This window comes from Takifugu flavidus, chromosome 3 (genome assembly GCF_003711565.1).
Source record: "Takifugu flavidus isolate HTHZ2018 chromosome 3, ASM371156v2, whole genome shotgun sequence".
Lineage (NCBI taxonomy): Eukaryota > Metazoa > Chordata > Actinopteri > Tetraodontiformes > Tetraodontidae > Takifugu > Takifugu flavidus.
The window spans coordinates 14316548-14330936 of NC_079522.1; the positions used below are offsets into that span (position 1 = coordinate 14316548).

The following is a 14389-nucleotide window of genomic DNA, read 5'->3' on the forward strand; positions in this document are numbered from 1 at the left end:
TTGCTGCCTCAGGCTCTGCTGTCTTTGAGCTTAAGCTCGTCAGTCTGGCTTGTTTGGAATATTTAAAATTCAGTGGTCACGACGTTTAGATGTTTCTATGCCTTCAAATTTGAGGCCAATCTCCAGGCCTCCTTTTGTGGACCAACTTTAGTGTATTAAAGGAATCAAGACTGATTGGCTCAGTGCTAAAGTCCAGCTTCCTGCACCTGAGACACCTGGCCAAGCTTAAGTCATTTGTTTGTCGCACGACTGAGATTTTAATTTATGGTTTTATTATATTTGGCCTTTATTACTACAATGCACACTATGTTGGCCCTTGGCCAGATTCTGCTATCCCGACTGCAGCTGGTCCAAAATGTGGCTGTAGGTCTTTTAACTGCTAACAAAAAAATGAGAGTGCATTTCTCTAGTTTTCACATCGCTTTGTTGGCTTCCTGTTCACTTTTGAGTTAATTCTAAAAACTTTTTTTTTTTTTTTTTTTTTAAATCTCTTCACGGTCTTGCCTCAGTCTAGTTGTCTGACCTGCTCCATCCTTACGCCCCCAATCGGGCACACAGGTCGACAGATCAGTCTTTGTTGGTAGTCCCTAAATCTAGGAGGAAGCTGAGAGGGAATGTACCTTCTCAGTTCATGCATCAAAGCAACACTCCCAATCTTCCTTCAGCAACCCCGTTGTTTACTGGTTGCACTCAGCTGGTCCTTGCTCTTATTATTGGCATTGGATTTGTAACTAACTCCACACCAATATACTAAAAACTTGGCTCACCGGCCACAAATGGCTACAGGTAACGCACATTGATACCATTTCACAAGCACTGACACACAGCAACATCTGGAAACACCAGCATGGTATAACAATATTCGAGAGGACTTGAGAGATTGCTGGATGAGCCGGCAGGTTGCGGATTATGATTTTGGTCGGAGAATCAAGGTACTTCTGAACGAAGGAGCGGATGGATCCAGCTGGGTTTTATGTTTTATTCCAAGTTCAGGTAAGAAGCTTACAGCGTCGCAGGTTACAGAGGTGATGAACTTATAGTTGCCATCGCAGTTCTGGACAGCAGGTAGGGCTTTCGTACAAACAATATAAATAATGTGATTAGTCCCAACAGGCCCACTCTTTCTCCTCCCAATATCTTCCACTGGTCCACCTCAATGAACAATGATTAACCGGAAAGATGATAAAACAGTTGAGTTGATCCAAGTCTGTCCAACTTGGATGCATGTACACCAATTGTGTTTAATTCTTCAAATGCAGGGATAAATAAATCTATATGGGCAATAAGCAAAAAGACAGACAACGTTGTTGTTCACCGTCTGTAGACCAACACAAACTCTGCGGTGAGTCACACTTTCCTCTACCTCCACCCCCTCATCTGCAAATGAAGACCCGGAAAGTGCAAAAACAACATCACACTTTTGTGGAAAACATTGAGTAGTACGTAAGTAAATTATAGCAGTACGTCTTCAGAGGTAGCGTCAAATCCTTGTTTGACTCCTATCATTTTGCTTCGAAAATTTGCCCCCTGGCTGTAGTCTCTGATAGAAAGAGAAGGCCAAGTTGCTCTGAGAGGAGGGAGGAGGCAGCGATTCACACGCACGTACACAAATGTGCAGCTAAGCCCAGCTAATAAACAAAGAGCTGGAGATCTACACGCAGGGTGCTGTACTCCAGATAAAATTATACTTTTAGAGCTTCACATAGTGTTTTTTCCTCCTAATCAAATTTAGCTTATTGCCCCTTTAAAGCTTACAATCATTTATAAAAGCAGGTGAATTGGGGTTAATGACCTAAGCAGTCATTACTCTGGCCGGATGTGATGATCAGAACATCATTTACATCCTCCCATGACATACAAAAGGCCTCCTCACAAAGGGCTCTTTTCACCTTCCATCCATCAGAGTCATAAATAGGTCAGAGACAGCTGCAGGCAGCTTCCAGAAGGGCTAAAGTCTCACAGCAGGTTATGACACGGTAATTGTTCAGACACCGGAGATTAAAAGTTGGCGTTTGTGCAGAGAAACGCTCCATGACTCCTCTCTCTTGATCTTTCAGATTCAACTCTCCTTTTGCTTACGACATGTGGGAAACTAAACTTTTGATCTCAGTGCTCAGTGACTTTGTGAAGCAAGACCTCAGCAGCGGAGTGGTGCCGTGTGCGTCGCAGAAAACAGCGCGTTTATGGAAGTTGCCAGAAGGGGGGAGGGGTGGGGTGTCTGTCTGTTGATGTAGGACTTCACATCAACTTCACCTGCAGAACAGGTCTTACAGCATAACTTGTTAATGTCATTGAGGAGTCTGATATTCTGGTTTCACTGTCGACTCCTGATCTGGCAGGAAGCCCACAGGCTCTCAGCAGCAACAGAGGAGTAACTGCTGCAACCCTACGTGATGACGGCCAGATGAGGTTGCACAATATATGATCTGTTGCAACTTGAGATGCTAATGCAACAACCTGCTGAAGGGATTTTTCGTCGTTGAACACCGCAGCTGTGCTAAGGACACCGCAGATCCCACAGATGGTGACGACAATAACAACTGAATCATTTAGATATGGCGGAAATCACTGTCCTACCATATCCGTTGCTTCGTCTGTAACATGAAACAAAGCTGAACCGTCACCATTGTTGTTTCACACCTTAGTAAAAGAGTGACCTGTTCTAAAAAAGAGACAATTTTAAAAAGAATTTTTAAAAGAATCATACGATAAAGCAAGACTCCAAATGAGGACTGTTGAACCAGCGATGATAAATAGGTTTAAAATATATCAAGATTGTTAGAAGTAAAACCAGAGCAGAGTGGAACCAAACTGAGCTAAACGAGCACTTTATCAGTTTAGGAGCATTAATTGAATGAAGACCATCTGCTTAGAATCAATGCATGATTTGCATGAACACTCACAAACACACACCAAAACTCACGCTAAACATCTGGAAGGCTGGACGGCTGATTGGTCAAATCAGAGTTTATAAATCCAAAACATCCCCCAGGAATCAGAAAGGCAACAATGTGAATCCGAGCTATGAAATGAGTGCTGTTAAAGTCTACAGTTTACATGGTTCACCTGCAGAAATGTGGTTATTTTTAATTACATTTGTGTCTGTGAAGCCAGTAGCATCACGACCCACCGCAGCCATCCAGGAACGACAGCCACTGCTCCACAAAAATGTAATTTCATGAATTGGCTCGCATATTAACTCAAATTTTAATCAGTAAAAGGCTAACTCCAGAGGCCGTATTCTTCACAATGACAACAAGCAATATTATTGTTAATAATAACGAAATAAAAAGCAATGCCGCAGCGGACAATGTCACAATATTTCTCCTCCGATCCAGCTGCAGTGATGAACGGTAACATTAATCTTAAAACAATCATCTCAGCTTTAATATCACGCCAGCATAGCCCTAATCACAGATAGGCCTTTGACCTTGTTCCAGGATATGAACTGCTCAGAAAGAGGCCAGATGGCTGTACCGGGTAAAGACTCTGTCCATTTACTTTGCATCTCTGATCGTAGCTTAAAATATCTTTCCTGAGTAGCTCAGAAAATATCTCACAAAAGGTGGAACACCTCCATTAATTCCAGTCTATGACTTCAGGTCCGAAAGAGAGAGACTTTTCAACTGGACTGAAGAAACATACACTAAGAGCTCGTTGCATAACTTCAGAAAGTGGTGAATATGCTCCAGATGTAGCATCCACCATCAATTATGGATCCATTTTCTAAAAAGGATCTATTTTTCTGCTGAATATAAATAAGTTCACAAACCACTCACACGGGGTATTTTGAGAGCTCTGGGTGTTAGAACTAACGGGTAACAGTCCGCTGTTACCCTCCCTATCATCTGTCATTTGTCTGTAACCACTTCTTCATTCAGTTGCTCTAAAATGAATGCATTTCTAGATGTTTCTTTAAGGTACAATTCATGTGTTTTGCTTGAGCAAATGTGTTTCCAGCCAAAAAGAAAAACCCATTTGCCAGTTTCAGAAAATTTGCTGCAATGACTCCGAAAAAAGGCCAAAACATTTTCTTATCATCTATATTATTTATAATGTAGCTGACATTTTAAAGCCTAAAAAAATCATCACAAGCGTTCTAAGTTTTAAAGTACTACGCTTATGTTTTGGTTTTTATGACTTCCGACTTTCAAAGTACCGGTAATAAAGTTTAACTTAAAGATGTGGTTTCACACAACATTCCGAAGTGAAACCTGTCTATTTGGCAGAGATATTCTAACGCTCGTTATGTTGTTTAACAATATTTTTGTTTTTAAAAATTGTGAGCCTTGAAAGTTCCTCATCCTCATCTAAACTGACCCTGTGTTTGTTCCCATGTTGCCAAGCCAATGGAGCCTTGGTCCTGGTATTATGACCCTGCTACCATGGAGACCAGTGTGACTCTGCATCTTAATAGCTTCTTTACATAAGCTCCGCCTCTTAATTATTCATTAGCCCCTCCAGAGAAGCGGGTGCTGCCGCAGCCCACCAGTGTGGATCCAAATTCAGGACTAGTGACCATTCTTGACCCTTTTGGGGTTTAAAATAGAAATGTGTCATCACTTTTGAATAAAACGACTCAAAGTCAAACAGCTGAAGTGTATACTGTTGAACGTGCTCTTGCAACCCATTAGCTGCATCGGAGCAACAGTAGCCAGAGCCATCCAATGTACAGTACACTCCATTTTATCACTGGGAGGCGGGTGGCGTCCATTCTTGACAGATCAAACTGAACAGAGAAGATTGCACAGCACAGGAGCTCCCTCGACCAAATGCACAGGGAAGCCAGTCAGTGTTCAAAAGTGAAGTGCATTGTGCAAACTCCAGTTTTTCAAAAAGGCTGTCAAATGTTTTGTTACGACTAAAGAAAGTTAGTGAAATCTAAATCTCAAGTTTCTGTGACTGTCAGCAATGCACCACCCCGATAAAAGACAGAGGGTTGACAGCCAACATCTCAGTTTGGTCCTTCAGTTGGCACTTTGAGAAGATATAGCTTAAGCTCAGGAGCCTATACTGTTTATTAGGCACAAACTTATCAACGTGTCAGCAAGAACTGTAGTAAGGTAGCCTTTGGCTCAAGGAAGAGGGAGAAAAAAAGCTGATGATCGATCAAGGAGGGAGACGTTGCAAAAGAACAGCCCTGTTTTCCCTGACATAGTTAATTATTCACTCCAGAGTTTGAGGACAAGCCTTGTAATAGCAACTGAAAGATTTCCCATTCAACAACACCCAAGTTCTAAATATGCCTTATTACAAATGAAAGAAGTGCTACATTTTGAGGTGCATGCCGCCAGGTCCTGACACCAGGACCACTGTAGCGTGAACACAAGCTGCACGCTAAAAGTGCTGTGACAAGTGTGAGTAAGAACAGGACAAGATCTTCAGAGGGTAAATATGGCACTTCCCTTTTCCTGTTTCCATTAAAAACAAGATCTGCTGCCATGATCACCCAAGTTGGCCTTGAAGTTAAAGCTGCACAAACCCAATTGTGATTTGAAGAATAAAAAATTTAAAAAGTTGTTAAAGTGATATGAAAGGCACCTCTGCACTAAGCACCAATAACAACTAATCCTACTTTTGATTGTGGTGGCTTTATGCAATCCAAATCCTCTAAAAATGCTTAAAGAGCAGGCAGGAGTGGCTAGCATTCTGGCTGGCATTCACCCCACATGACTCACCCGTTCTTATACAGCTACTTGGATTTTAGAGAACACAAATCCCTGGCTCAGCAAACATAAAAAGCAATGTGGCAACATACGAGTAAAGTTATAAACAGGTTATAATTAATTCTGGATTCAAATAAATGAGCATTATAACATGTTTACTACTGCAAACCATTTATTAAATGCACCCAAAATACACAATCTTATGTGCAAGTTGCACAAAAACATCCTTACAAACTCGCCATTTCATTACTGCAGTTTAATTCATCATCCTGGCCTCACACAGAGCTTCGCTGAAGGACTTGCTTCAGGACTAACATTAAACCTCTCCAAAGTGCAGAAAAATGACCGCTGCGAAGTCTAAATTGCACACTGTGCAGTGGAGCTTTGCTACAAACTTGGCACAGGGCTTGTTCCAAAAAGGTGATTTTATAACTGCGAGTCAAGCATGGGAGGACAGGTGCATTAAATGTGTGAGTGTTTGTGCTAACTGAACAGGGGCCCTTTAATCAGAGAGGGGCCAAGAGTTCCACTTCCCTGCACGGCATCCATCACCACAGCCCGGTCCTCCCTGGTCCCTCTGTCTTCAGTCCTTCCTCCCTCATCCATCCACTCATAGACACACACACACACACGCACGCACGCACACACACACACGCACACACACTTCAACGATTTCTTGCCAGTGAAGCATGCCACCGAGGCAAAGCTCTTTTTCCTCAGGATTTATAATCCCGAGGGCTCCAGCAGAAAAAGGAGGCAGAAAGAGCTCTTTATAAACCCACGGGCAGTTGCTGGCTCAACTCAGGATGGTCACTGCTCAGCTCTGCACAGCCCAGAATAGGCGGGGGTGGGGGTGGGGGAAGGGGGGGGGGGTTGCAGGGTCACTCTGAATAATATGAAATGCTCTGAAATAATATGACCTGATCCGTCCATGTGGAGAAATTTGTCCTGGACTCACATGGATCAGAAGCATCTTTGAGCACAATTAAGACGTCAAACCGTTTGTTGAAAGCACACAATCAGACCTCACATGATAATGAGATGAGACACATCTCAAATAATCATATCAGCATGCTGTAACCTGATTACACAGGACTGCTGCTGGTGCTGACTGGACTGAATGGTGAGGTAAGTGCTCCTGCACTGACTCCTAACCTAATCCACGCACGAGCACGAGCACAAGCCAGCCTCTCGGAGTCATTATGTCACCGTTAGTGACTGTTTACACATGTTATAAAGCAAAATGTTGCCTCTAAACAACTGACAAACATGTATCTACCACAGTAAAGTGTTTCTAGAAGCATATTCATGGATGGAGTAAAAGGTTTTACAGGCTCGTACCGCTTTAGAAAAAAGTTTATTGAGGTAGTTTTTTAAACTAAACCTTTTGTATATGCAGTTCCAGATCACAAGATTATCCTAATTTACTACCCCCCACCACCCTTATCAAAGTGTAGACAGAAAAAAGCTCAACTCAAATGATGATCAGGGTGAATTTCTCTGCATTATTGAAAATCAGGAAGTGCACGGAAGGTATGTAACGATGCAATAAGAGGACAAGAGTTAATTGGTAACTGATGTGGTGCATGCACAGAAACACAATACAGGAACCATTGTTAGTGTTTCAAACTTCTTTCTTTTGGCAGCTTGACGGTCTGATTACGGTCAAAACAAGAGCTGAATGAAGTGCCTGGAAATGCAAGGACTGAGAGGTAGGTTATGGAGAAAGTAAACAGACTGAACAGAAAGGTTAAATCAACCTCATATATACATATAGAGAGAGAGGAGGGGAGAGTGCATAAAAGGTACCCCAGCAGGTTATGGTCTGTCTGCAAGTGCCCAAAACCGGCCTGGATAAAAGGTTGATTGAATAGAATGGTTAAAGTGTAACGGATTATAACAAAAGATTGTCTAGTATGTATCAGAAAGTTCACAAGGAGCAGACTCGTTCCGCTGTCTCCATGTGTTCCGGTTCTGCAGGTCCTTCATGCGGAAACACCTTTCTTCTGACAGTGCTGTCCGACCAGCGCAATCCCGAGCAAAGATTCAAAGAAAAGCAGCACAACAGCAGCGAGACTGAGCATTTGGCCAGTTTGGCTGCTGCCTGGCTCTGAGAATTACAACCTGTTAGAAACGTGCTCCCGCACACCTCCGTCTACACTCTGCGTTATTGCCCCTGATGCTATCACTTCTTTTAGGTAGGAAAGCTGAAGCTGGCGCGGACAATGGGACCCCCTTGTCCGCTGCGGCGGTGAACGTTCTCGCAAGTGGCTGGTCCACGCACGCCAGCTAGCTGCAACGTTAGCTTTTTACGGAAGCTGCTACGCATCTGCTACATTCGGATTGTTTGGAGGGCTCTGGTGAAACGGCTAGCTGCCTGCGATGACCACCGCACACTCCGCAACACAGCACAGAGCGCCGCAATGACAAGTCGCCCACTGCCGAGCAGCACACGGCTAAACACTGCGCCGATTCGCCCAGCGCGGCTCCCCGAAACGGGCTCCTTCGCTGGCGCGCTGACCGGGGTGGTGGCTTACCTTGTCTGGGAGCGAATCTGGCAAGAATTCGGACTCGAACGCCGGGCGAAGTGAGGGCTTGTCGACCCGGAGCGCAGCCTGGGAGATAAGATAGTGAGCAGGAGCCCCAGCGCAGAGCTCTGCCCTCCGTTACGACGCGTCGCCTCAGGGACCGGGTGTGTGTTCGAAACCGCGCTGAAAACGTCAGGCGACCGTCTGAGAATTCAACGATAACGCGGGAATTTGGGACGAATCGCAGCTACATTGCAAATTTTTTTGATGATATCCAATGGATTTTTAAATCGACACTAACATTCCCATTTGTAATTTACGCGGGTAAAGATGTCAATTGTAATTTATTAGTGTAGGCTACTGAATGGAAAGCTGGGATGCACGAACAAGTGGGCTACATAACATGGATGAAAACAAATGGAAAAATAAAAGGTGCAGTGCTGTCTTGGGTGAAAGTATAAAATTGATCTAGGGACACAAGGCTAAAAACGAGGCTACAATAATGAAAATAAGAAATATAATGTGAATATAATGTGACATAAAAGTGGACGGTCCCTAAATGTGTTCCACGGCCCTTTGACCAACGAATACTTTGTGTTTTCTGCCATCTGTTGGCTCAGAGGCGCTACAGCCCCAGCTCTGCCTATTATTCTGCATATATTATGTATAAATAACCACACATAAAGACAATCCAGCCTATATTATTGCCATTTGATTTATGAAAAAAACACATCAAATTCGAATGTGTTGGTATGAACTAAGAATCTATGTTTTCAGTGCAAAATACCTCTCGGTATCTTTCACTATCGTTTTCATTTGCGCGACACATGTTTCTCACTCGGATGGCACAGACCTGTGCCAAGCAGGCCATTTCCTCACATATTGTTACTTACTTCCGTAGCATACTTTAAATTTAGGCAGTAGCGAAACAAGGCTATAATATATTTGAGTTTTAGATTATCAAAAGTCAAAGAATCCGGAACATCACCAAAATGTAATCAGCTGTTTGTTGGCCTATGATCAACATAATGAAAATTTCCTTGAAACGCGCAACTTTTTAGGTTAATTTGCAGACAGACAGACATATCCCGGCTGTCACATATTCCTCCTTGGCAGAGGTTAAAATACTACTACTACTACTACTACTACTACTACTACTACTACTACTACTACTACTACTAATAATAATAATAATAATAATAATAATATAATAATAATAATAATAATAACCAAAGAGGCCTCTACATGTATGTAGAAAAATTAGTATGCTAAGCGGTTGAAAAAGTGCAATAAACCTGGTGTTTGAGAAAATATATTTATCATTCATATGTGTCAGACAGTGGGTCCCCAACTAAAATCTCCAGATATGACCTGCACTCCATTACAGAAACAATGACATCGTCTCCACACAGCTCCGCATGCATGAAGACAGCAGCATTTCAGAGATAATATACTCCAACATAATCTTCTGTATGGACATAAAGGTGGGAAGGCAAAGACAAATTTGGGGATTAAAATTACATTTTGACAACAGCAAAGCTCAGTCAGACCAGTTAAAGGTCTGATCAGTCATTCTGAGGAGGAGAACGCTGCAGTTACTGGAGATGAGACCACTTTCACAAAGTAACTAGTTTGGCCAAAACAAATGTTCAGTACTGAGCTACAACAAGCGTTCAATCTTGTAAAATACAGCAGTAGGTTTTAAGCGCATCTTTCAATCTATATAAATCACTCCTACATTAACACAAGGTTGAATTTGGACTCTTCGTTCCATCCCGCATCTTCATCACAGACCAAAACGTGCAGGGCGTAATGGTGAGTTCACTTCCCCAACCGCTTGGCTACGTCCTTGTATGCCAGCTCAATTTCCAGGTCGGACGCGCAGGTGCTGCTAAACTCATCTCTGCTGTAGGCGTTGCTGAGGTAACGCCACAGCCCTGTGAAGACTGATGGCATGTCGTAGTTTCTGTATTTCTTTGCAACCACCTGCTCAAAAAACAAACAAGAGAGAGCCAGAATAATATTACTTTTGAAACCCTATAACTGGAATGATTGCATTACGAGCCTAAATTTCGCTTTATCACAATACACTTTAGAAGTAAATTAAAAGTATCAAAAATGCCATTAGACTACAGGAAATACTGGCTTGGGGAGCTTGTTCTGGCACTGAGGATGTGAAGAAACCTTCATGTCATGATATCTAAACTCACAGCTGCTCTTGCCCTAACAGGGGTTACCTTGACGACATGCAATTTGGGCAGAAGATTGCAGTCGGCCAGCGTCAGCTCCTCGCCATCCAGATATTTGCGTGTGGATTTCACAGTCTGAGCCTCGTCGGGCAGTGGGGTCGTCAGGTAGTCGTCCAGCTGAGCCAGAGCCTTGTCAAGACTTTTCTCCAGAGCTGGACACACACACACACACACACACACACACACACACACACACACACACACACTCAAGGTGTCTGGATCACACGGCAGGCTTTACCAGATGGCCAAATAAACATACAGTGAGCTCACTTCGGTGTTTGTCGGGTCTGGTGTTTTTAACGTAAGTGGAAAATTTGGCAAATATGTCATTTCCTGCTGTGTTGGACTGACGGTACTTCGCTGCGAGTTTGGGGTACCTAAGAGAAGGAGCGTTAACACGTTTGAAGCCCGGCTGAGTCTCAGTTGCCTGTTCCCCAACTTGTTTCCTTAATTGACCACACAGGCACTCAAACAAGAAACTCATTTTTCTACCATACTGGGACTGCTTTTATGGTTTACTGTTTGTGCAGCAGTTTGAGATTAATATTATTGTTATTATTATTAGTACTACTACTTTGGGGGGGCTAGCATCTCCTCCAGGTACTCTTCTATCTTGTTGACGTCAGTGAGAACCTCCCCCTGGAAGGTGAGGAATGGAGGGCGAGTCCCCGGGGCCAGGTTGTGAAGATCAGCTGGTTTCCTACAGAAATCACATTTTTTAAAAAAAAATCTTTCCTCTCATTTAATTCTGTTGCTGCTAATTTTCTACAGGTATAAGAAGCCAGCATCAGCAACATGTGGAAATATGACATTTTACCTCTTGAGGTCTACAGTGGTGACATTGAAGACCACTCCCTTGAGCCAGAGGATCATGAAGAGGCGCTGAGAGAACGGGCAGTTTCCGATGCTCTCGCCATCGCTCCCGGCCTGTGAGCACAAACCATGGCAGCGTTCCTTCAGATGAGCAGGAATGTCTTCTTCAACAGAGAGGCCCTTCCTCCAACCTCACACACTCTTAAAATGATCATATTCTCACATAAAACCTGCTAGTTTGAAGATGGTTTTATCACTGACATTTGATCTATGAGTAAAATTAATGTGTGTGTGTGTGTGTGTGTGTGTGTGTGTGTGTGGTGTGTGTGTGTGGTGTGTGTGTGGTGTGTGGTGTGTGTGCATCCACAGCCTGAAACGGGACACTGTAATAAAACTCCAACATGAATAATCCACACAGCTCCCATTAACCGCCTCACTGCCTGTGTGGACCTTTGGTTCTGATAAGAGGCCACTCGTATAAAGGAACATCTGTGCTGTCCGGTTATTATGTCAGTCAAAACATTTGTGAATAACCTGCCTTTAAAGTTGTGAATCTGGATTTATTATCGTAGCATTTATTAGATATCAGTATACACAGCAGCCAGCCTCATGCAGGTGTGGCCAAGCTGATGCAGTCTCGTCTCATCTTGCCTTCTTAACCGTTTTATCCCTTTTGGGGTCACAGGGAGGGCAATAAAAGGGCATAAGCAGGATCCACCCCTGGATGAGTTGCCAGTTCATCTCAGGGCAATTATGAGCAATTGTGGGTTTGATACCTTGCTCAAGGGTACCTCATCAGTGCTCTAAAGGTGTTCTGGCAAATCCCCCTACTACCAGAGCACCGTCCATGGTTTGTCTGCACTGGGCCTCAAACCAAGAACCCTCTGCTTCTCAGCCTAGGCTGAGCTACTGCCACCCTACTGCCACCCTACTGTCACCCTACTGCCACCCTACTGTCACCCTACTGTCACCCTACTGTCACCCTACTGCCACCCTACTGCCACCCTACTGCCACCCTACTGCCACTGCTGCAGTGTAGGAGGTTATTTAACAATGTACATTGTTCAACAGCTATTGAGTAGATGATGCATAGATGGTCACTTAAATATAAATATCAGCTAGAACATATTGAGCCTTTTGCCATTATTATTTGAGCCAAAATCAAATCAATCTTTATTTACATAGTGTCTGTTACAATCAAAATTGTTTCTAGGCACTTTACAGAATCTCAGGGCCTGAAATGAAGTAGACATAGAGCATGTGTACTTCTATATATGTAGTTATGTTACGTTTGAAAGTTACTGACTGGTGATTAATCCTTGGATTATCTATGTTGCAAGCAACCTGAGGGGTTGTCTGAGATGTTTCAGCTTCAATGGGAAATGATTGCACTGACTGCTTGTCAATCTTGAGCTCTAGCTGCAAAGATTTTAATGTTTGTGATTTCATTCAAAAGAATTTGAGATATATATTTTTTGAACCTACCTTGAAATTGAAAGTAAATTTTCTCACATACCCATCGCATAGACTCACTAAATCATGTGTGGAGATAAAGAACAGGGACACTTGCATTTTGTTCTGGTATTAATGTGTCAAACTCTGTCAGACTCAATAGTAACAGGACAGAAAACAAGCAGTATTTCCACCCAGGTTCGACCATGCTAACATACCAACACACTGACTTAAGTCCATTGTCAACGCTGAAAGAGCACCAATTAATAAATCATTGGAAGAGAGAGCGAGAGAGAGAGATTGCATATGCACGTGGGTGTCAGGTTCATGCACGGAAAATCAACATACAACAACAACAACAACACGGCATGCAGGAATGTGTAACACTTTTGAGCATATACCTGGCCCAGGCTGAATGTGTGAGTAAATGGAAACAAATAAACAGCTCAAACAGCTCCCCACCTTAACAAACAGCTCAATATCAGGATCTTTGTCCTCCTCAGCTGCAGTATCCGTCATGATGGACGAAAATAAACTCTTGTTTGTTTGCCTCCACAAGTGTGTGTGTGTGTGTGTGTGCGCGTGTGTTTGTCAGAGTTTTAGTTTTCAGCAGATCCTATTCCTCCATGCGGTGAAATCTCTAGCTCAGTCCCATTACAGCTATGTCGCAGAGTCAGCTGAGGGCCAATGACGACCTGAAAGGGAGTGTGTGTGTGTGTGTGTGTGTGTGTGTGTGTGTGTGCGTGTGTGTGTGTGTGTGAGAGAGAGAGAGAGAGAGTGTGAGAGAGAGAGTTCCAATTGTAGCTGAGGCCTCGGTGGTGGGGCGTAACACTGTCAGGCAAAAAATAACCTTCTGCTTTCAGGGCGGGGGGTAGGGGTGGGGGGTGGGGGATTCCTCTTCACTGAAGAAGAGGTAAAAAAAGAAGGAGAAGATAAAGATACCAAGTCTTGGTGCCTCGCCCAGATCTCACACCCCTGGTGGAGAACCTGAGCAGGTGACTTTGACTCAGCAGGTGGTCACATCACTTCTTTATCACTCGTGGGTCTCTCCGGTCCTGGAGGTGCTGATTTTGAACCTGTGAACACAGCATTTCTATGGGAATATACTAAACTTGTCCCAGGTCTCATGGTGTAATGGTTAGCACTTTGGACTTTGAATCCAGTGGTCCGAGTTCAAATCTGGGTGGGACCTCAGCCTTTAGTAACGTTTCCTTGTACCATGTATACCTGTGCATTTGGTCACCTGTTGGTGGCTCTTTATTATGCACTGTTAGATGATTCATCACATATAAACCATCCTTAAGAACTTGAAGCAGTTTACAAATGCAACTGACTTTTGAGCTAGCAACCAGAATAGGGTTAGCCAATAGCATAAATCAGTTGGTTGAAGATTTTAAAAGACAGTTGTAGACGGACAAAGATGCTCAAAGTTTAGTTCTGTTAAACACACATATAGTGTGTAACAATTTATCCAGTTAATAAAGCAATAACAACTGGGGAAGAAGCACTTGGAGAACACGGACCTCTGCCAAGCAGGAACTTCAAGAGTGAGATCTGAGTTGTCCTCTTCAATAAAGGCTGTTCAACTTTCAAATAACTGAACAAGCCAACCAGTCCCAGTAGTTTTATATTTAGATGTTCATTTAACTAGATCAGGGCTCATAAAAGTCCACTTGAGAGT

General features: G+C 43.3%; 2 protein-coding genes and 1 non-coding gene across 6 annotated transcripts in view; 1 reads left to right on the top strand and 2 right to left on the bottom strand.

Annotated features, from left to right (window-relative positions):
- mgat5 (alpha-1,6-mannosylglycoprotein 6-beta-N-acetylglucosaminyltransferase) overlaps nt 1-8363 on the bottom strand; it is a 52472-nt gene extending 44109 nt beyond the window's left edge. For all 3 annotated transcript variants that reach the window (XM_057027269.1, XM_057027268.1, XM_057027267.1), the window contains exon 1: nt 8204-8363. The gene's annotated coding sequence lies outside the window, so the exon portion shown is untranslated. The remainder of the gene's footprint in view (nt 1-8203) is intronic.
- Nucleotides 8364-9490: 1127 nt separating this feature from the next.
- On the bottom strand, nt 9491-13435 carry clic5a (chloride intracellular channel 5a). Of its 2 annotated transcripts, none has more exons than XM_057028189.1 (6): nt 13171-13435; nt 11261-11370; nt 11018-11143; nt 10714-10820; nt 10432-10595; nt 9491-10180 (listed from the first exon to the last, which is right to left on the bottom strand). In XM_057028189.1, exons 1-6 carry the CDS (start codon nt 13225-13227, stop codon nt 10016-10018), a joined length of 729 nt encoding a protein of 242 aa, XP_056884169.1. In that variant the 5' UTR covers nt 13228-13435; the 3' UTR covers nt 9491-10015. The 2 variants fall into 2 exon arrangements, with proteins under 2 accessions (XP_056884169.1, XP_056884170.1); XM_057028190.1 differs by having other exon boundaries at nt 13110-13250.
- Nucleotides 13436-13828: 393 nt separating this feature from the next.
- Nucleotides 13829-13900, top strand: trnaq-uug (transfer RNA glutamine (anticodon UUG)). The gene has a single exon. It is a non-coding gene; the product is annotated as a tRNA-Gln (tRNA).
- Nucleotides 13901-14389: the final 489 nt, after the last annotated feature.